This window comes from Martes martes (assembly GCF_963455335.1).
Source record: "Martes martes genome assembly, chromosome: 3".
In the NCBI taxonomy this organism is placed as follows: domain Eukaryota; kingdom Metazoa; phylum Chordata; class Mammalia; order Carnivora; family Mustelidae; genus Martes; species Martes martes.
In genome coordinates this window covers 150,104,128-150,126,413 of record NC_137890.1, presented here as the reverse complement: position 1 = coordinate 150,126,413, position 22,286 = coordinate 150,104,128, and the positions used below count along the sequence as shown (strand labels likewise).

The following is a 22,286-nucleotide window of genomic DNA, read 5'->3' as shown; positions in this document are numbered from 1 at the left end:
ATGCAGCGCGGCGCCGCCTGGGCGCTGCTCTTGGCCGCGGCCCTGGTGCTCGGGGCGCGCGGCGTTCGCGGCGCGGTGGCCCTCGCCGACTTCTACCCGTTCGGCGCGGAGCGCGGCGACGCTGTCACCCCCAAGCAGGACGACGGCGGCTCGGGTCTGCGGCCGCTCTCCGTGCCCTTCCCGTTCTTCGGCGCCGAACACTCCGGACTCTACGTGAGTAACCTCGAGCCGCGGGGGCGCCGGGGAGGGCGCTGCGCCCCGCCGCTGCCCGCCGCCCCGACTCCCGCCGCCGCCGCCAGCAACTTGGCACCGCGGCGGCCAGAGGTGGAATGAGGACAGCGCTTCCTCCCTCCGGCGGCCAAGGCCGGACAGCGGCCCGCGGGAGAGGCGGGCGGGGGTGGGGTTCGAACTGCAGTCGGGCCACCTGGGCGAGGGGAGCGTGGCGAGCCCCGGCCCGGCCTCACCCGCCAGGAGCTTGGGCAGCGCGCGCAGATCGCGTCTGCCCAGCGACTGGTCCCCAGCACGGTGGGGGGAGTCCGGCCCTGTCCTGCTTCTTTCAGAAACATCAGTGTGGCAGCAGCCACGTGCTTCCTGGGGCCTCAGTTTCCCGAATGAGGCACCTGACACTTTCAGTTCCTCACCGGGCCTGCCACGGTCTCACCCTCCCTCCCGGTCAGGCCCCGCCCTGAGTTGACACCTGAGGCCCACTGCCAGGAGGCTGGGACCCACGCCCAGCAGTCAGGGCAGGGCCTGCTTCTCTGCAGACCACCTCCTGCATCTGGCAGCAGCTGGGCGTAGTGTCTCCTCTGGCCGTTGTCTCCCTTTCTCCCTTGGTCCTGAGTCCAGGAGCTGGTCACTCAGGCCCATAGGTCCCAAACAGGACTTGGAGAGGGAGCTCTGGGGCCAGGGACTCAGGACAGCAGGAGCTGCTTCGTCTGAAGGACGAGGCCGGAGGGCTGGTTCTGTGCCTGCTGTTCCCAGGGAGGGACCCTGGGCCACAGAGGGCATGAAACGTTACATCTCATCCCTGCGTGGTGACTTTACTGTGAGGACCCCTGGGCACTGGCACCCACCGTCTCCTGAATCAAGGCTAGAAAAGTGTTGGGCCAGCCTGATGGTACTTGCCATTACCTCCAACACTGTCACACCAGCCATGGCCTCAGCCACTTGCAATACCACTGTCACTGTCTGCCCTGCCATCCACTCACACGAGCACCACCCTCTGCATACCCCCTCTGCACAGCCACCTGTTTCATCAGCTCTCTCCTCCCCACCACCTTCAAGGCCACCCCCACCCCCACTCACATCTTTTGCACTATGGACATCTTCACCCAGCACTGTCCCAGTGGCCTCCGCCAATGTCATGCTCTCCCTCCACCAGCAGCCACGGCACAGCCTGGCAGCAGCCTCTCCCTGCACCTGTGCAGGAAGGTTTCCACACCTGGGCAGCAGCATTTGGTGATGGCAGTGGTGGGAGAGACACACGTTCTCTGTGTAGAAGTCACTCTGCTGAGGGTCCCCCTGGGACAGGACGGACTTCCAGCGGTACATGGTGAACAGTGCAGAGCCATGCTCAGCGTCTGCAGGGGCCAGATGAGGCCCTTGCCTCTTAGCCACAGGACAGCTGGGGCTGGCACTATTCTCACAGAACACTATCAAAATGTACCATAAACATCTGGGCCAGGCTCAGCCTTCCCATCAAAGTTGCAGGTGAAAATATTATTAAAATGGTCAACCCTCTTAATAGCCTACCAAAAACGTCTACCCTTGCCAAAATAGCTGGGAGAAACGGCTCTAACATGGAAAGATCTTCTAGGAAAATAAATCATATCATCAGAAATGAACATTACAGCGGCTAACAAAACATATATCTCCATAAAAGCCTTTTCCTGAGACAAAGAGAATATCGGAATAAAACTTGTCAGCATGGACGCAATGGGCACGCTGTGCCCTCTCTTTCTTCAGTGAGAAAGACAGTGGGATTCCTGAGGGAGCAGTGCCCAGACACCTGCCGGCAGGACCTCGGGAGCACTGTGGTCATGGAGGGCAGGGCAGCCAGTGGGAGGCAGGTTATGATCAAAGCTACGTGAGAGAGGGGAAGGTGTTTGCCCCATAGCGTGTGATCCTGGCCGGTGCCTCCTGTGCCTGCGCCTGGATGATCAGAGGGCACATGGGGAAACTGAGGCTCAGAAGGCAGATCCCAGGGCCTTTTGGATCACCCTGTCCAGCTGCCTCCTCACCCTTCCATCTCAAACTCAGTGGGACCCAAACAGAGGCCCTGCTTCCTCCCTGGACCCACCATCACCTTCCGATGCCTCCCTCCTTTCCCTCATCCTCTCATTGTTGGAGCCTTGGAAACACATCTCACTTCCCAGTGTCTGCACAGTCACAGCCCTGGGCCTGGCCACTGTCCCCACTCGCCAGGGTGCAGGGTGCGTGTAAGTGCCTCCTCACTGGCCTTTGTCTCCTGGTCCTGCCCCTGGAGCCTGTCCATAGGAGCACTGCCAAACATGAATGAGATCCTGCCTCTCCTTTCAGCCCCCAGCCTCGAGGCTGGGTGGTTTGGCCCCCAGAACACCTTCCAGCCTCCTCTGCTCCAGCCACACAGAGCAGGCCCCACTCAGGGGTGGCGTTCACCATTCCTGCAGCCAGGGCTCTTCCCCAAACTTGTGGGTCTTGAGGAGGGCCCCCACTCCCCTCCCCCACTGTGTCCCCTGTGCTTGCCCCTGACCCCACCATGGTTGTTTCCTTGCTTGGTGTCTGCCTTCCGCCTGTGGACCTGTGTCCTGCAAGCCACGTCAGGACAAACTCACAACATGTATTTATGTCTTCTGAAAGGAGGCAGTGGACACGGCACACGCGTCTGTGTGCGCATGCGTGCGCATGCACGTGCACACACAGTGGACACTTTTCCTGGCTCTCTCCACTCAGGGAAATGGAAGCTACACTACCGCAGAGCACCGAACTCTCCTGGTGCTCAGCTCCTGCTTGCCAAACGTCAGTCTCCCTGGAAGGAACTAGGGCTCTATGGAGATGATACGCCCCAGGCAGGGAAAGTGCAGAAGGGGACTGGGAATCAAGCTCCTGAGAAGTAAGACGTGCTCCAAGAATGGTCAGGATGTGGCAGGAGGACACAGAGGCCTTCAGAGGGCTCTCTGGCCATATGGGAACAATCAGCTGAAAAGACTGGTAGGAACAGGTTTTCATCTATTAGATAAAGAGGGAAGCAGGGAGCTTGCACTGGTAGAAGTACACAAGGGATGTCATATGGGAATGAGGGGAAGGAGTGTAGACAGCAACGGCAGCGTGTCAGACTTCATTTTCCTGACCTGGGGTGTACGCTTCCAGCAGAGGGAGTCTTTGGTTGTGGGCAGAGGGAATCGTGTCTGCCCTGTGCTCTCAAGCAGCTCAGGAAACATTGTGTGCAGACAGACAGACAGACGAGGGGAGAGCCCACACCCGGTCACATCTGAGCGGCGGGTAGGTGGGAATAGAGTAGGAGGACGCTCCTTGAGGTGTTTTTACAGTTTTTCTGTCTATCAAAGCAGAGTGAACGCCTGAATGTTCTGCTAGAACAGCCTTCTGTATGTGCTGCCCGGAGCACCTGGACACACACCCGGCCCCCGGGAGGCCAGCCCAGCCCTCTGGGAACGGCTCCGGGCTCCCCTCCCCTTAGCTTTCAGGGATGGCACGAGGCCAGAACTGGGGAGCTGGAAGGGTCCAGCCCACTAAAGCCTGTCCCTCCACAGCTCACGGTCAGAACCTGGTGCATTCCTTCCGCATCGACTTGTTCATGCTCTCGTTCCAAACCCTCAGCCAAGCCCCCGCACTGAGGCAAGAGCTAGCAGCCGTGTTTTGGTGTTCGTTTTAAAATCATTCCTGGGGGCGCCTGAGGAGGGGCTCCACAAGTTAGGCATCCGACTCTTGGTCTCGGCTCAGGTCATGATCTCAGGGGCGTGAGGTCACACCCCCACGTGCTCAGCGTGGAGTCCGCTTGAGCTTCTCCCCTCCCTCCACCCCTCCTCCTAAAACAAAATCATTTCTGTCTATTTTGTTCACTGTGCTGTTCCGGCTTCCAGAAGGCAGCCACAACTGGAAACTGCTCAGCCAATGTCTGTTGTTAGCATTCTGGTCAGTGCGATGAGACATCCACAATCCCACCACCCAAAAACAGTACTTTTAACATTTTGCTGAAATTCTTGACCCGTTTTCGAGCATACTTAGGGTCCACAAGACCGATCTTGGGGCTGCTGCTTCACACAATTCCTGTTTCCCATATTTCTTTCACTATTCTATGCCATGAGCACTTCCCATGCCTTAAATTTGTAGAAACATGCTTTCTGGTGACAGTCTAATATTCCATCCTGTGGCTAGATCAGAATTATTTGAATCAGTTGCTCTATTGACTGTTGACTGAGTGGGTGGTCTCAGTGGCCCCTGTGAATTAAAGACAAGGGCATAGGTGCCGCCTCTCCGCTCCTTTACACGGGTCTCCTGTCCTGTCCTTTCCTTGCAATACATTGCTCCAAGTGGGCTGACTAGGTCTGAAGGAATGCGTCTCCCTACTGCCCCCTGACACCCAAAAAGGCATCCTCGTGGGCACCCTCCTCTCCTGGTCCCCAGGCAGGCTGCTCTTATGGGTCAGTGAGCAGGCGACTGGGGGAAGGCACCAGCTGGTTTCTCCCCATCCTTTGTCTCTGGGGCTGGGGGGTGCAGCCTTAGAGTCTCATTGTCCATAAACTGGTTCTTTACAAAGTGGGACAAGTCATTCATTAAACACCTACTGTGTGCATAGCCACTGCCCTGCTCCCCAGCCCCAGGACTCAGCAGAGACAGAAGTCTGACTGCACAGGCTGAGTGCAGGCAGGAGGAGTGGGGCCAGGACAGGATCCAGGCTTGGGTCCCTCAGCCCAAACCCTCCACACAGCGGGGCAGCCTGGGACCTCACTGTCCTCTGAGCTGGCCCTGGGGTAGACCAGAGTGGGCACAGCCCCTCAGACCCCTGCAGGCTCCTCTGGTCAGCAGGAGCATGGGCACAGCCAGCTTCAGACGCTTGTTCGGTCGGGGTTTGGGCTGAGGCTGGGGCCCCAAAGTGTGACTGCTGTCCCCAGAAGGGGGACTAGCAGGGTGAGAGCCTGGGTGTATGTGGAGAGCAGGGGACACCGGGTTTGCATGCAGGGTGCATCTCCACTGTGGGGGCTATAGGAGGGCGGCGGACCCCGCGTGGTTGCAGGGATGCAGGGTGGCTGAAAAAAAGGGCCTCTGTCCGAGGAGTGGACCAGGCTGAGGGGCAGCAAGGTCTCAGGAGAGACAGGGAGGCCGCAGCTCAGGCAGGTGATGGGCGCAGAGGAAGGAAACCGGTGCCCAGGTGCTGTGGGCCTGTATTCCATGGGGAGGTATGTCCAGGGGCCATTGGGGAGCTGGGCTCTGGGCCTGAAGGAACACCTGGTCATGGGGTACCCAAGGAGAGGCAAGGAAGAGGCTTTGTCAGGGCGGGGGTGTGGGGTGGGAGCTGCCATCGACACCAGGAAGAAGAGAGAAGACAGCAGCAGGGACAGGACGTGGGGCACAGGTGCTGGGACACCAGAGAGGCAGCACCTGTGGGTGGGGGCCACGGGCAGCTAGCTGAGGGCAGAGGAGAGGGTGGCCACAGGCAGCCTCCAGAGGACGACTGTGGAGGGGGGTGAAGGGGGAGGACACCGCAGGAAGTACAGCCTGGGGCTCCCAGCCTGGGAGGGCTTGGCCTGGGAGGGAGGAAGGGAGGGGCTGCTCCTCTAGCCCTGAGCTCTGCTTTCCCACCCTCCCTGGGAAGCCCTCCACCCAGGTGCCCAGGCCCAAGAAGTAGGCCCTGAGGCAGCTCCCTCCCCTCCCCATCTGCCTGCCTGGGTCCCCCTCCTTCCCCACCTCACCCCCAGTAGCCCTGGGTGCTATTTCCTGAGGCCCTCTCTAGCTCTGCCCCAGCTCAGCCAAGGGCCAGCCTCCCCTCCTTCCCCAGCCTGGTGCACAGCAAGCTCCGGCTCTCCAGGGCTCAGACCTGACCTGGCCTGTGAGCCCCGTGGGCCCTGCCCACTGGCCGCCCTGCAGGCCGGACTCCAGCCCCCAGCTGTGCCGTGGGAGGAATCCTAATTACCCAGAAAGCTGCCAGGAAATAAAAAACATGCCTACATTTTTCAAAACAAGCTTATAAAAGGCCTCAGGGGCTTTATTGTTTTATTCTTGGCAGAGAAGTCAAAGCAGGAACCAAGGCCCCGCCCTTTTGGATGTGATGTTTGCAGAGCTGGGGTGCTGTGGCCTCGGGGTCCCTGGGCCCCCTCCAGGCCCGCCCGGCCCCGCACAGAACAGCCGCTCCATCCAGCAAGGGTGGCACTGCAAGCCCCTGAGCTCCTGGCTCAGGAACCAGCCAGACACACGTCACATACTTTGGGCTGGAAGTTGCCTCCGAGAGACTCTCCAGGACATTTCCGCTCTTTTCTGGTTTTATCCAAGTCGGAAATGCCGCCAGTGCCGTCCCTCTGTGCATCTCCTGAACAAGTGGGGGGCCGGCCTGGGCCTGCAGGAAGGTGGGGGTGCCCTCTGGCCTGCCCCACACCACACCGCACACACGCAGGCACACACACACACACACTCACATGCTCACACATACACTCATATACATATATACACACTCACACACTCATATACTTGCACACCCCCACACACTCATGTAACATACAACACCCGGATACACTTACACACATACATGTACACCTGAAATGCATACACACCCTTACACACACATTTATATATACATACACATGTACACACTAATACACTCATATACTCACACCGCCACACACACACACATGCTCAGCACATACACATATATAAATACTTGTATACACATACACAAACATATTCATACACATGCACACTCATACAATCACACACTCATACACACATACACATACTCATACACAGAAACACAATCATATACATACATATACACATACTTGTACACATACACACTCATCACACAATCACATAATCACACACATACCCACACTCTCATAGACATACACACTTATCCACATACACTTATACACACTCACCACACACTCCCACTCATACACATGTTCCATACACAGCCACACATGCATGTGGGCACATGCCCCTCCCCCCAGGGCCACTCCACAGGTCACAGAGCCACTGCAACTTCCTGTTGCATGCGATGGCTTCTGGGCCACCCTGGGGACCTGAGCAGCAGCTCCCTTCCCGGGACCATCAGTCTGCTCGGAGGGGATTGGGACGCCCCCTTGTGGACTGACTGCAGGCCTCTGGGAGAGAAGGTGACAGGCAGGGAATAGAGGGCTGCAGCTGCGGGCAGCCCACCCCTGCACTCAGTTCCTGCTGCCACACAGGCCTCACGAGACAGCCAGTGTGCAAGTCCCACCCTGGGCTGGGACACCCCGGGGACGGCCTCGTTCCAGCAGCAGGTGCCTGCACATTAACGAGGCAGCCCGTGTGGGAGAGGCCTGGCTTGGGGAGACCACGTGGTGACCAGAGCGAGGTCCCAGACAGTGGATTCTATAGGGAGGGCCTGGGAGGGCAAATCAGAGGGTCCTCCTTCCTCTCTGCTCCTGGGGTCTCCCTGCATTTCCATGACAGTCCCAAAGGGCTGGGGGAGTCCCCCACACGGGCCTCAGGTCCTCATGGCCAGCCTAGGCAGGGTGGCTGTACGGGGCCCAAGGGCCCAGCAAACACCCAGGCCAGGCCCATGGTCAAGTTTCTAGGAAGCCAGTGGCTAAATGGCATGCAGGTGGACCCCCACTTCTCTAAGTCCCACATGGGGATGAAATCTACCTCGTTCAGCTAGGACACTCGCCTGTCACAGGGGGGTATCTGATGGGGATTCCAGGTCCAATCCTCCCTCCTCAGCCTCCGTATCTTCATCACATGTTTTATAAAGTACTACTGCACATAGAAAAATAATAATAAAATCAGTGTTTTGCCAAGTGACATTTGCCCTGCCCTGAAGCAGGAGAGGAACCCTGCTGAGGGGTGGAGAGGGGCTGCTGCATGGAGCCCCTCACCCCCCCAGCTCCCTGCTCTGGGTCTGCTGACCCAACCCTCCAGTCCAGCTTGTGCCCACCCCCAACCCCCACCATGTAGATGTTCCCATCTGGAGAAAGAAAGTCCAGTGTGGTTCCTGCCCAGGTGAGAGAGCCTGCCAGCAGCCTGCTTGTTCAGCCTGGGGCCCCCACCACCTTCTCGGCTGTGGGCCTGGCCCAGCCCTGCCCTGGCAGGGAAACAGGGCCGGCTTGTTCTGCCTCCTGCCTGGACCCCTGGGCTCCAGGCCCACAGCCCCGGGGGGGCGGGGGGAGGGCAGCAGTAGTCTGGGGTGAGGGCAAGCTGGAGGCCTCTGCACGCACCACACACACCTGGGTGCCGGGCTTGACTTCCAAGAGGGAGGAGAACTCAGTGGTCTGCAGGAGCCACAGCGGGGGACAGGCCAGCTGAGGGATGCAGGGAGGGCAGTATAGGCTGTGTCCACCCTGGCAGGTGACCCATGGCCACCTACAGCTCCAGCTGAAGCCCACGGGCCCTCATTGCCTGCTGCCGTGGACTCTGCCCCTCCCATCCACGGGCGCCTTTTCCAAAAACCTGTGACTTCTCACCCTTAACTCTCTTCCTGAACACATGCAGAAGAGGGGACCCATGACATGTGCCGCAAAGGGACAAATGCGGTGCAAGCCTCAGTGGGCCCACCCCATTATAGCAGCCCCCAGCCCCTCCGTGCTCCTTGTGGTGCTGCCCTGGCCCCCCTTCCCCGCCCTCCCAGCATGCATCCCCAAGAAGACCGTTTGGACACTCCGTCTGATGGAAGCGCCATTCTCTTGCACCTGCTGCCTTTGCTCCAGGCGTGTTTAGGGTCACCCACTTGGGGTATTGTCTTAGTTCATCTTTGCTGTTTAATTATCTGGAGAGACCACAATTGTTTGACTGTGGTGGACATCTGGAGTTTCTAGTTTTAGGCTCTTCTTTTTTTTTTTAAAGATTTTATTTATTTATTTGGCAGACAGAGATCACAAGTAGGCAGACAGAGAGAGAGGAGGAAGCAAGCTCCCTGCCGAGCAGAGAGCCCGATGCGGGGCTCGATCCCAGGACCCTGGGATCATGACCTGAGCTGAAGGCAGAGGCTTTAACCCACTGAGCCACTCAGGCGCCCCACTAGTTTTAGGCTCTTCTTAACAACGCTGCATATGAAAATTCTGGACCATGTATCTGGGCACCCTTCACGCACATTTGTACATAGTGAGACCACTGGGCCAAGGGGGTGCACCTGTCTTCAGCTGATTAGACATGTCGGCCCGTGGGTGTTCCCGCCGCACGACACCCCACCAACATGTTTACCGTCTGGTCGTTGTGTACTGATGTGTTAACATGGTTTTAACTTCCTTTTTATCAGTGAGGCTGAACATATCTTGTATATGTTCACTGACCATTGGATTTTCTCGTTTGTGAAGTCTTTCCCCTCTTGTCTGTGTTACCTCTTCCCTGTTGATCTGTGCGAGTTCTTGACAAACCCAGGTCACAAGCACTTTAAATTTCTCTTTCCGTTCTATGCCTTATTTCACCCTCTTTAATGGCACCTTTGGACGAATAGGTGTTTTAAATTTTAATATAATATGTGTCCTTCTTTGTGTTTATGATTAGAGGGTTTTGTGCCTTATTGTAAAAATCACCCCCAAAAGTCAGGAATGTTTTCTCCAACAGTGTCATTGCTGAATTGCTTTGTCATTCACGATGAGGTGTCACACACCCCTGGAGCTGGGCTCTGTGTTTGGCGGAGATCAAAGGCTCAAGGAAAGGAGACACGTGCTGCTCCACAGCGCCCCTGCTGTGGGAACGAGTGTCCTGCAGGGAGGGGAGGCTGTCTCCGGGCTCTCCAAGTCAGGGGCACCGTGGGCGATCTTAGTGTTTGTCCGTTTGTCCTGTTCTTCTCCAGAGGGTCTGGGTCATTCTTGGCATTGCGTTTTCATATAAAATTTGGAACTGGCTTATCAGGTTACATGCATACACATACTTGTCGGGATTTTTTCGAGACTGCTTTGGATATATAGGGGCATGTAGGTGAACGGGTATCTTTACAACACTGAGTCATGCAATCTGGAAACATGGCGTGCCTCTAGATTGATTTACGTTGTCTTTAATGCTCTCAGTCAAGCTTTAGAATTGACTGCAGAGAAGCTTTGAGCATCTTCTGTTAGATTGATTCAGAAGTACTTAATATTTTTATACTGCTGTTAATGGTGTCTTGAATTTCTATTTACTGCTGGTATGTAGATTCATGGTTGATTTTTTTACGGTTCCTAATTTTACATTTAACAACCAAGCCCCTTATTAGTTTTACTCAATTATGTGGGGATTCTTTCAGATTTTCTACAACCACATTCATGTTGCACGGAATTCAAGGCAGCAGTGTTCCTGTATTTTTATTTTTTGTTTCATTTTTCTTGCCTTGCTGTGTGGACTCAGGTCTCCACTGAATTGTCCAGTGGAAGTGGTGTTAGCATGATCCTTATCTTGCTCCCAATCTCAAAAAGAAACTTTGGTATTTTACCTTGAAACACCTTGTTTGTTCTTGTTTATTTTGAAGACACCCTTGATCGGATTAAAGGTGTTCCCTTATATTCCTAGTATTCTGAGAGTTTTTATCACAAGTGGATGTTGACTTTTATCAAACACCATCTCTACACCTAGTAAGATGATCATGTGGTTTTCTCCCTTAATCTGTTAAATTGATCATTTAAATTGATTAAATCGATTGGTTGTTTTTTTTTTTTATTTGACAGAGAGAGAGATCGCAGGTAGGCAGAGAGGCAGGCAGCGAGAGAAGGGGAAGCAGGCTCCCTGCTGAGCAGAGAGCCCGATGTGGGGCTCTATCCCAGGACCCTGAGATCATGACCTGAGCCGAAGGCAGAGACTTAACCCACTGAGCCATCCAGGCACCCCGAATCAATTGGTCTTCTAATGTAAAGCTTAGTTTGTATTCCTCAAAAAATACAAACTGGTGGGATGCCTGGGTGACTCAGTTGGTGAAGCGTCTGTCTTCAGCTCAGATCATGATCCCAGGGTGCTCAGATCGAGTCCCAGGTCCGGCTCCTTGCTCAGCCGGGAATCTGTTTCTCCCTCTGCCTCTGCTGCTGCTCCCTCTGCTTATGCTCTCTCTCTCTGACAAATACATAAATAAAATATTTTTTAAAAATCCAACTTCAGGGGGCACTTGGGTAGCTCAGTTGGTTGAGCGCCTGACTCTTGGTTTCGGTTCAGGTCATGATCTCAGTGTCAGGAGACCCAGTCCTGGGGCAGGGTCCGTGCTCAGCATGGTGTCTGCTTAAGACTTTCTCTCTCCCTCTCCCTCTGCCCCTCCCCCTGTTTGCGTTCTCTCTCTCTCTCATTCTCTCTGTCTCTCAAAAATAAATCTTTTTTTTTTTATCCAACTTGGTAGTGATGAATTGTTTCTCCTATTTATATATTGCTGGATTAATTTGCTAGTTTATTGAAGATTGTGGCAACTTTTGGCATCAGTGAGACTGCCCTGCTGTTCATCCATGCCCTGGCTTTGTTCTGAGTATCACGATTGTGCCAGTCTCGTGAAATGAATTCTTTTAGTTAGAAGGGCTGATGTATTTCTGGAGTTATCCCTTACATGTTTGCTGGAACTCACTGGTAGTGCCATCTGGAACTTGAGTTTCCCTGGGGGAGTTTGTGCTGATTCAATGTCTTCAATAATTATATTTTAAAAAATAGGTTTTCTATTTCTCCTCACATTTGATAAGTTGTATTTCTCTAGGAAAATTTCCGTTTTATGTACAATTTCAAGGTTGTTATGACATGAAACTGTGGAGGTCTGGGATTTGCTGGCTCTCCTCCCTGGCTCATGTCAGCCTGTTACGGACTTGGGTGTGCTGGCCGGAGACCCCAGACTTCTGGTCTCTATGGAAGCTTGGATGCTGCTCCTTATGGTGCAACAGGAAGCAAAACCCCATTGTCTGCATCGGGGCCTCTTGCTCCCCACATCCCACGGGGACCAGAGGGGCCCCCACTGTGAGTTCGTGTCACAGCCAAGAAACACTGAGCTTGGGGAAACCTGCCTTCTGTCCACAAGGGACACAACACTTCATCCCTCAGGGCTGATCTCTGCAAACACAACCCTGAGGTATGGCCCAGGGAAAGCAGAGCCTTGCACTCTTGGCATACCCAGCAAAAACACGCAAGGCGCTCAGGACCCAGGGCAGACTGCCTCTCCCCACAACCCACCTCCTTGGCCCCACTTGTTCTTGGCCAAACTCATATTTTCACATGGGTCGGCCACTCCGTCAGTCCCTCCGATTGGTTGGACCACAGAGGCCAGGACCACACTGATGTGATTGGGCTTACAGTGCATGTAACTGAGGCTGCTATCCACCGGGCTCGGAGCAGCAATGGCAATTGACACAGCAGGGCCTCCGCCTTGCCCCCAGCTGCAGGTGCGGCCCGCTGGACATTAGTCCCAGAGAGGCCACTGGGTCTTATTTCAGCCAGGACGTTGCCCAAGGCCAGGATCTTGTCCACTGTGATGCACACGAGTAGTTCAGAGATGCCACCACTGATAACTACAGAGGCCGTAAGTGGCCCAAAGTGACACTCTCACCCTGCTTTACTGGGAAACTCCAGGGTCTCAGCCCTGAAAGGTTCAGGAGCCCCCTTGGTCTCAGGCAGAGAGGGATGGTTGACCCCCTAATCCCCAGCCCCACTGACGGACATTCCATGGCTCTCCCGCCCCCACACGCAAGCACCCAACCTAAGGAGCACTGATCCCCTCCGGCCTGAGATCTGGTGCTGACTTGGTTTGGATCGCTGCCGTGTGGGCTGGCTGAGGTCTATGGGCCATGGCCTGGAGCACTCACAGGCTTATTCAGCACCCCAAGTGGAACCCAAGGCCAAGCATGACCTTGTGTTGGAAAGACCGAAACAAGATTGTGCCCTCTGGGCATTAACACATTTTTGTGTCAGGCACAGCAGAATCATTTGTGACTGGCTGCGTGCCAGGGGCTTCTCCGTTTTTCTTGTGCACAAACAGGGGTGCGGACCCAGCACAGGGCAGGTGGAAGACCAGGCCCACAGGTGGCAAAAGCAGAGGTCTCTTGGGCGAGTCTGGGGAGGCTGATCCAGGGCTCGGCAATGCCAGATGCCAGTGGATGGTGGGGAGTGTGCAACGGTCACCAGGCCCTTGTACCAAGGCATGATGGCCCACAACATAGAGGGAGCATCTCTGTCAGGCACAAACGACCCAGAAGAGTCACTGTAGTGATACAGTGGAGCGGGTGGTCAGCATCGGCACTGAGAAAAGTGAGACCCCCACCCCGGGTCTGGGAGCAGTCGGTAGTCCCTCTGGGCAAGACGGCAAGTGGGCCAGCTTCCACGCAGACAAGGGTGGTGGGCAGTGGTAGTTTCCGCACCGGCAGCACTGAAGCCTTTCCTTCCACCAGCCACCAGCAGGGGCCATGGTGCCATCTCTGGTGTAAGGAGAGATTCCCCCGGCCAGCCTCTGCCAGGGAGAGGTCTCCATCAGTGGCCTGCTCTCCATCAGTCCCATCAGAGAATGCCCCTCCCTGTGGGCCCCTCGGGAACAACCCACACTGCCCCTGCTGGCCGCAGGGTGCGCGCAGGGTGCGCGCAGGGTGCGCCCAGGCTTACAGGCCCCAAACACAGCATCGTCAATCAGGTGGGCCTGGCTGTGCCTTCTAGGCTGCAGGCCGATGGCAGAGGGAAGCCAGCAGGCTGTCTGGTGGTAGGGTTGTCTCTACACTGAGCTCTGAGCAGCCACGGGCAGGGTGTGAGCAGTGCCCCCTTGTCCCTGCAGAGCTTTCCTTACGAAACCTGACCAGAGGTCTGTCTGCACAGGACAGCCCAGGAGCTGGCCCAAGGTCTGTTTGTGTATGGGCCTGGAGCTAAGAATGTTGTTGGTATTTTTAAAGGGCTATAAAAACAAAAACAAAAGAGCAAAGAAGAGTATGTGATGGAGACCGTATGTGGTCCCCAAAGCCAAACATAGTTACTATCTGGCCCTTCACGGAACAGTCTGCTGACCCTCCACTAGACCATTTGCCACAACCCGGAGGTCAGTGAAACCCTGGCATGTCTAGTCAAGGATCCCTCCTGGGCCAGGGTGACTGCTTCTCATTCCACCCAAAGCACCGCCTGACCTTTTCACAGGCTTCCCCGTTGGAGATGGGACCACAGCTCCTGGGAACGGCATTAGGCTCCAGCTTGGCTAGGCCATCAGCAAACCAGACAGGCTTTCAGGGGATGCTCAGTGGACGCTCTGTGACTGGAGGACCCCCTGAGCCAGCGGCTTTACTTGGGGCCCTGGAGTGAAAGATGAGGTCCCCCAAATGGGTAATTGCCATTTTTTCATGTAAAACCGAGACAACTTAGCTTCTGTGCCATTTCCATTTGGCCACCCACCCTGCTGGGACCTTCTCTGGTTACTGGTCAAGTTCAAGTTGACCCACCCCAAATGGAGATATTGGGCCAGAGTCATGAGGCCCCCATGCATCACCCTGGCTTCTGCAAGCTCTCCATTGGGTCCTGCCTCAGGCAGGGAGTGCTGTTGCCCTGGAGAGGCCTAGTGGGCCTGGCAACTCCTGGACTCCCCCAAAAGGAGAAGGCCGAATACTTCTTGGCAGAACAACTCTGACCCCACCAATGAGGTCTCTTAAACTTCCTGTCCCCCACTGCAACCTTGTCTTTTCCTATAAGAGCACTGCACATGAGTCAGGAGACCATGCTCTCTGCCTCAGGGACTCCAGGAAGTGGGGTGATGTGCACAGGGGAGGTCACCCTCTTATGTAGACCTTAGCTTCAGGCTGATGCCCGCACCCCAGCCTCACTCACTCCTTCCCTCTCTCCCTCCTTCCCCTTTACTGAGATATAATTCACATGCCATACAATTTACTCTCTTAAAACTCAGTGGCTTTTTGTGTATTTAGAATGGTAATTCATCACCACAATTTTAGGACATTCTCCTTACCTCTGAAAGAAACCCTGTACCCCTCAGTTGTCATTTTCAAGCCCCCCAATTCTGCTCTGACCTAGGCAATCCCTAATCTACTTTCTGTTTCTATTAATTTGCCTATTCTGTACTTTTCTGATTGGCTTTGTTCACTTAGTAATATGCATTTAAGGTTCTTCCATGTCTTTTCATGATTTGAAAACTTATTTCTTTTTTTTTAAGATTTTATTTATTTGACAGAGAGATAGAGAGATCACAAGTAGGCAGAGAGGCAGACAGAGAGAGAGGGGGAAGCAGGCTCCCCGCTGAGCAGAGAGCCTGATGCGGGGCTCAATCCCAGGGCCCTGGGATCATAACCTGAGCAGAAGGCAGAGGCTTTAACCCACTGAGCCACCCAGATGCCCCGAAAGCTCATTTCTTTTTAACACCAAGTAATATTTCATTGTCTGGATGGACCACAATTTACCCATTCACCCACTGAAGGACATCTTGGTTGTCTCCAAGTTTGGGCGATTATGAATGAAGTTGCTATAAGCATCTGTTTGCATGTTGTTGTACAGGCCTAAGTTTTCCACTCCCTTGGTTAAATACCAAGAAGTGCAATTGCTGGATGCTAAGGTAAGCGTATGTTTTATTTTGTGAGAAACTGTCAAATTGTCTTCCAAAGGGGCTGTACCATTTTGCATTCCCACCAGCAGTGAATGAGAGTTCCTGTTGCTCCACATCCTCAGCCACATTTGATGGTGTCAGTGTTCTGGATTTTGGCCATTCTAATAGGTGAATAGTGGTGTCTCATTATTTTTTTTAATTTGAATTTCCCTGGTGACATATGATGCAGAGTATCTTTTCATGTGCTTATTTGCCATCAGTATATTTTCTTTGATGAGGGGTCTGTTAAGGTCTTTGGCCCATATTTTGATCAGGTTGTTTTGTGGGGTTTTTTATTGTTGAATTTTAAGAGTTCTTTGTGCATTTTGGGTTAACAATCTCTATCAGATATATCATTTGCAAATGTTTTCTCCCGTTAAGTCCATTTTGTGACTTGTCTTCTCACTGTCTTGATACTATCTTCCATGGAGCAGAAGTTTTTAATTTCAGTGAAGTCAAGATAATTAGGTATTTCTTTCATGGATCATGCCTGTGGTGTTATATCTAAAAAGTCATCACCAAACAAAGGTTCATTTAGATTTCTCCTACCTAAACTTCTAAGAGTTTTATGGCTTTGTGCTTTGTATTTAGGTCTATGATCCATTTCGAGTTAAATTTTGTGAGCCGTGTAAGGTCTGCATCTAGATTCATTTTGTGCATGTGTGTGTGTGGAGATGCCCACTTGTGCCAGCATCATTTGTTGAGAAGATGATCTTTGTCCACTGTATTGCCTTATTCCTCTGTCAAAGACCAGGTGACTATATTGACCCAGGGGTCTAATTCTGGGCTCTCTATTCTGTTCCATTGGTCCTTTGTCTATTCTACCACCAGTGCCGCACTTTCTTGATTACTGTAGCTGAGTCAGGTAGTGTCAGTCCTCCATCTTTGTTCTCCTCCTTCAGTACTGTTTTGGCTATTCTGGGTCTTTTTGCCTCTCCATATAAACTTTAGAATCACTTGATTGATTTCCACAAGGTAATTTGCTGGTATTTTGAGTGGGATTGCACTGAATATACAGATCAAATAGAACTGACATCTTGAAACATTGAGTCTTCTTATCCACAAACATGAAATTTTCTCTCCATTTATTTAGTTTTTCTAAGGTCTTTTTCATTAGAGTTTTGTAGTTTTCCTCATACAGATTTTGTACAGATTCCATTAAGTGCATAGCTAAGTATTTCATTTTGGGTAGTGTTAACATAAATGGAATTGTTTTTAATTTCAAATGCCCCTCCCTTGTTCATTGCTGGTGTATAAGAAATTGATTTTTAGGATTCAATTGAGAATATCACCATCTTAACAACATTAACAGTGTTATGGCATCTGATTCATGAGTATGAGATGTTTTTCCATTTATTTAGATCTTAATTTCTTTCAACAATATTTTGTAGTTTTTAGGGCACAAGTTTTGTACCTCCTTGGTTAAATTTATACACATTTTATTCTCTTTGATGCCATTATAAATGGAATTGTTTTCTTGACTTCATTTTTGGGTCATTCATTGTACTATGTAGACATACAATTAATACTTATATATTTATCTTATATTCGGCAACCTGCTGAACTCACTGATTGCTTCAAATAGTTTTTTTTTTTTTTTTTAGTGGATTCTTTGAGATTTTCGATATAATAGGTCATATCCTCTGCAAACAGAGGCAGGTTCACTTTCTTTCTAGGGTGAATGCCACTTATTTAATTTTCCTGGAAGCCCCTTACTTTTTGTTTGTTTGTTTGTTTTTTGTTTTTTTTTTTTTGTTTGTTTGTTTTTTGTTTTTTTTTTATTTATTTTCAGCGTAACAGTATTCATTGTTTTTTCACCACACCCAGTGCTCCATGCAATCTGTGCCCTCCCTAATACCCACCACCTGGTTCCCCCACCCTCCCACCCCACCCCTTCAAAACCCTCAGGTTGTTTTTCAGAGTCCATAGTCTCTCATGGTTCACCTCCCCTTCCAATTTCCCTCAACTCCCTTCTCCTCTCCATCTACCCTTGTCCTCTATATTATTTGTCATGCTCCACCAATAAGTGAAACCATATGATACTTGACTTTCTCTGCTTGACTTATTTCACTCAACGTAATCTCTTCCAGTCCTGTCCATGTTGCTACAAAAGTTGGGTATTCGTCCTTTCTGATGGAGGCATAATACTCCATAGTGTATATGGACCACATCTTCCTTATCCATTCATCCGTTGAAGGGCATCTTGGTTCTTTCCACAGTTTGGCGACCGTGGCCATTGCTGCTATAAACATTGGGGTACAGATGGCCCTTCTTTTCACTACATCTGTATCTTTGGGGTAAATACCCAGTAGTGCAATTGCAGGGTCATAGGGAAGATCTATTTTTAATTTCCTGAGGAATCTCCACACTGTTCTCCAAAGTGGCTGCACCAGTTTGCATTCCCACCAACAGTGTAAGAGGGTTCCCCTTTCTCCACATCCTCTCCAACACACGTTGTTTCCTGTCTTGCTAATTTTGGCCATTCTAACTGGTGTAAGGTGGTATCTCAATGTGGTTTTGATTTGAATCTCCCTGATGGCTAGTGATGATGAACATTTTTTCATGTGTCTGGTAGCCATTTGTATGTCTTCATTGGAGAAGTGTCTGTTCATATCTTCTGCCCATTTTTTGATATGATTATCTGTTTTGTGTGTGTTGAGTTTGAGGAGTTCTTTATAGATCCTGGATATCAACCTTTTATCTGTACTGTCATTTGCAAATATCTTCTCCCATTCCGTGGGTTGCCTCTTTGTTTTGATGACTGTTTCTTTTGCTGCGCAGAAGCTTTTTATCTTGATGAAGTCCCAGAAGTTCATCTTTGCCTTTATTTCCTTCGCCTTTGGAGACATATCTTGAAAGAAGTTGCTATGGCTGATATCAAAGAGGTTACTCCCTATGTTCTCCTCGAGGATTCTGATGGATTCCTGTCTCACGTTGAGGTCTTTTATCCATTTCGAGTTTATCTTTGTGTACGGTGTAAGAGAATGGTCAAGTTTCATTCTTCTACATATAGCTGTCCAGTTTTCCCAGCACCATTTATTGAAGAGACTGTCTTTTTTCCACTGGATATTTTTTCCTGTTTTGTCAAAGATTATTTGACCATAGAGTTGAGGGTCCATATCTGGGCTCTCTACTCTGTTCCACTGGTCCATGTGTCTGTTTTTATGCCAGTACCATGCTGTCTTGGTGATCACAGCTTTGTAGTAAAGCTTGAAATCAGGTAACGTGATGCCACCAGTTTTATTTTTGTTTTTCAACATTTCCTTAGCAATTCGGGGTCTCTTCTGATTCCATACAAATTTTAGTATTATTTGCTCCAGCTCTTTGAAAAATACTGGTGGAATTTTGATTGGAATGGCATTAAAAGTATAGATTGCTCTGGGCAGTATAGACATTTTAACGATGTTTATTCTTCCCATCCAAGAGCATGGAATGGTCTTCCATCTTTTTGTGTCTTCTTCAATTTCTTTTAAGAGTGTTCTGTAGTTCCTCGAGTACAGATCTTTAACCTCTTTGGTTAGGTTTATTCCGAGGTATCTTATGGTTTTTGGTGCTATAGTAAATGGAATCGATTCTCTAATTTGCCTTTCTGTATTTTCATTGTTAGTGTATAAGAAAGCCACTGATTTCTGGACATTGACTTTGTATCCTGCTACATTACTGAATTGCTGTATGAGTTCTAGTAGTTTGGAGGTGGAGTCTTTCGGGTTTTCCATATAAAGAATCATGTCATCTGCGAAGAGAGAGAGTTTGACTTCTTCCTTGCCAATTTGGATACCTTTTATTTCTCTTTGTTGTCTGATTGCTGTTGCTAGGACTTCTAATACTATGTTGAACAAGAGTGGTGAGAGTGGGCATCCTTGTCGTGTTCCTGATCTCAATGGGAAGGCTGCAAGCTTTTTCCCATTGAGGATGATATTTGCTGTGGGTTTTTCATAGATAGATTTGATGAAGTTCAGGAATGTTCCCTCTATCCCTATACTTTGAAGCGTTTTAATCAGGAACGGATGCTGGATTTTGTCAAAAGCTTTTTCTGCATCAATGGAGAGGATCATGTGGTTCTTCTCTCTTCTCTTATTGATTTGTTCTATCACATTGATTGATTTGCGAATGTTGAACCATCCTTGTAACCCAGGGATGAATCCTACCTGGTCATGGTGGATAATCTTTTTAATGTGCTGTTGGATCCTGTTTGCTAGGATCTTGTTGAGAATCTTAGCATCCATATTCATCAGTGATATCGGTCTGAAATTCTCCTTTTTGGTAGGGTCTTTGCCTGGTTTGGGGATCAGGGTGATGCTGGCTTCATAAAAAGAGTCTGGAAGTTTTCCTTCTGCTTCAATTTTTTGAAACAGCTTCAAGAGAATAGGTATTATTTCTTCTTTGAAAGTTTGATAGAATTCCCCAGGGAATCCGTCAGGTCCTGGGCTCTTGTTTTTTGGGAGGTTTTTGATCACTGCTTCAATCTCGTTACTAGATATCGGTCTATTCAGGTTGTCAATTTCTTCCTGGTTCAATTTTGGGAGTTTATAGTTTTCCAGGAATGCATCCATTTCATCTAGGTTGCTTAGCTTATTGGCATATAACTGTTGATAATAGCTTCTGATGATTGTTTCTACTTCCTTGGTGTTAGTTGTGATCTCTCCCTTTTCATTCATAATTTTATTAATTTGGGCTTTCTCTCTTTTCTTTTGGATTAGTGTGGCCAATGGTTTATCGATCTTATTGATTCTTTCAAAAAACCAGCTTCTAGTTTCGTTGATACGTTCTACTGTATCTCTGGTTTCTACCTCGTTGATCTCTGCTCTAATCTTGATTATTTCCCTTCTTACGTGTGGAGTTGGTTTGATTTGTTGTTGATTCTCCAGTTCTTTAAGGTGTAGAGACAGCTGGTGTATTCTGGATTTTTCAATTTTTTTGAGGGAGGCTTGGATGGCTATGAATTTCCCCCTTAGGACCGCCTTTGCTGTATCCCATAGGTTTTGGAGTGAAGTGTCTTCGTTCTCATTGGTTTCCATAAATTGTTTAAGTTCTTCTTTGATCTCCTGGTTGATCCAAGCATTCTTAAGCAAGGTGGTCTTTAGCTTCCAGGTATTTGAGTTCCTTCTGAACTTTTCCTTGTGATTGAGCTCCAGTTTCAAAGCATTGTGATCTGAGAATATGCAGGGAATCATCTCAGTCTTTTGGTATCGGTTGAGCCCTGATTTGTGACCCAGTATGTGGTCTATTCTGGAGAAGGTTCCATGTGCACTTGAGAAGAATGAGTATTCTGTTGTTTTAGGGTGGAATGTTCTGTATATATCTATGAGGTCCATCTGGTCCAATGTGTCATTCAATGCTCTTATTTCTTTATTGATTTTCTGCTTCGATGATCTGTCTATTTCTGAGAGAGGCGTGTTAAGATCTCCTACTATTAATGTATTCATATCAATATGACTCTTTATCTTGATTAATAGTTTTCTTATGTAATTGGCTGCTCCCATATTGGGGGCATAGATATTTACAATTGTTAGATCATCTTGGTGGATAGTCCCTTTAAGAATGATGTAGTGTCCTTCTGTATCCCTGACTACCGTCTTTAGTTTAAAATCTAATTTATCTGAGATGAGAATCGCTACCCCGGCCTTCTTTTGAGGCCCATTGGCGTGAAAGATGCTTCTCCATCCCTTCACTTTCAGTCTGGGTGTATCTTTAGGTTCAAAATGGGTCTCTTGTAGACAACATATGGATGGGTCCTGTCGTTTTATCCAATCTGCAACCCTGTGTCGTTTTATGGGTGCATTTAGGCCATTCACATTGAGAGTGATTATTGAGAGATACGTTTTTATTGACATTGTGTTATCTTTGAAGTCTTTCTTTCTGTCGATTGTCTCTATATTTCTGTTCAATGCTATTCTTAGGATTTTTCCTCTTTTATAGAACCCCCCTTAATATTTCCTGCAGTGTCGGCTTGGTGGTTGCATAGTCTTTCAAGCCTTGCCGGTCTTGGAAACTCTTTATCTCTCCATCCATTTTGAATGTCAGTCTTGCTGGATAAAGTATTCTTGGCTGCATGTTCTTCTCATTTAGTGCCCTGAATATATCTTGCCAGCCCTTTCTGGCTTGCCAGGTCTCTGTGGACAGGTCTGACGTTATTCTGATGGGCTTTCCTCTGTATGTAAGGAGGTTCTTTGTCCTAGCGGCTTTCAAGAGATTGTATCTACAATTATGATTCCTCAATTTTACTATGAGGTGCCTGGATGTTTTTTTTGAATTTATAATCTTGGGGGGGGGGGACCTTTCTACTTCTAGTACATGAACACTTGTTCCATTCGCAAGATTGGGAAAATTTTCATGAAAAACTTGTTCCACTATATCTTCTAGACTTCTTTCTTTCTCCTCCCCTTCAGGGATTCCAATAATTCTGACGTTGGAACGTTTCATGGCATCATTTATTTCCCTGATTCTGTTTTCGTGGCTTCTAAGCTGTTTGTTCCAGGCTTCCTCCTGATCCTTTCTCTCTATTTGTTTGTCCTCCAGATCACTAATTCTATCTTCTGTCTCAGTTACCCTAGCTTTTAGAGAATTTAGATTAGATTGGAACTCATTGAGAGCGTTGTGA

The 22,286-nt window shown here is 50.0% G+C and overlaps 1 protein-coding gene across 1 annotated transcript in view; it reads left to right on the top strand.

Moving 5' to 3' along the window:
- SNED1 (sushi, nidogen and EGF like domains 1) overlaps nt 1-22,286 on the top strand; it is a gene marked incomplete at both ends in the record, with an annotated part of 84,320 nt that continues 62,034 nt past the window's right edge. Inside the window, one exon of the mRNA XM_080799850.1 lies at nt 1-213. Within this exon, the coding sequence (XP_080655976.1) occupies nt 1-213 (213 nt within the window). The remainder of the gene's footprint in view (nt 214-22,286) is intronic.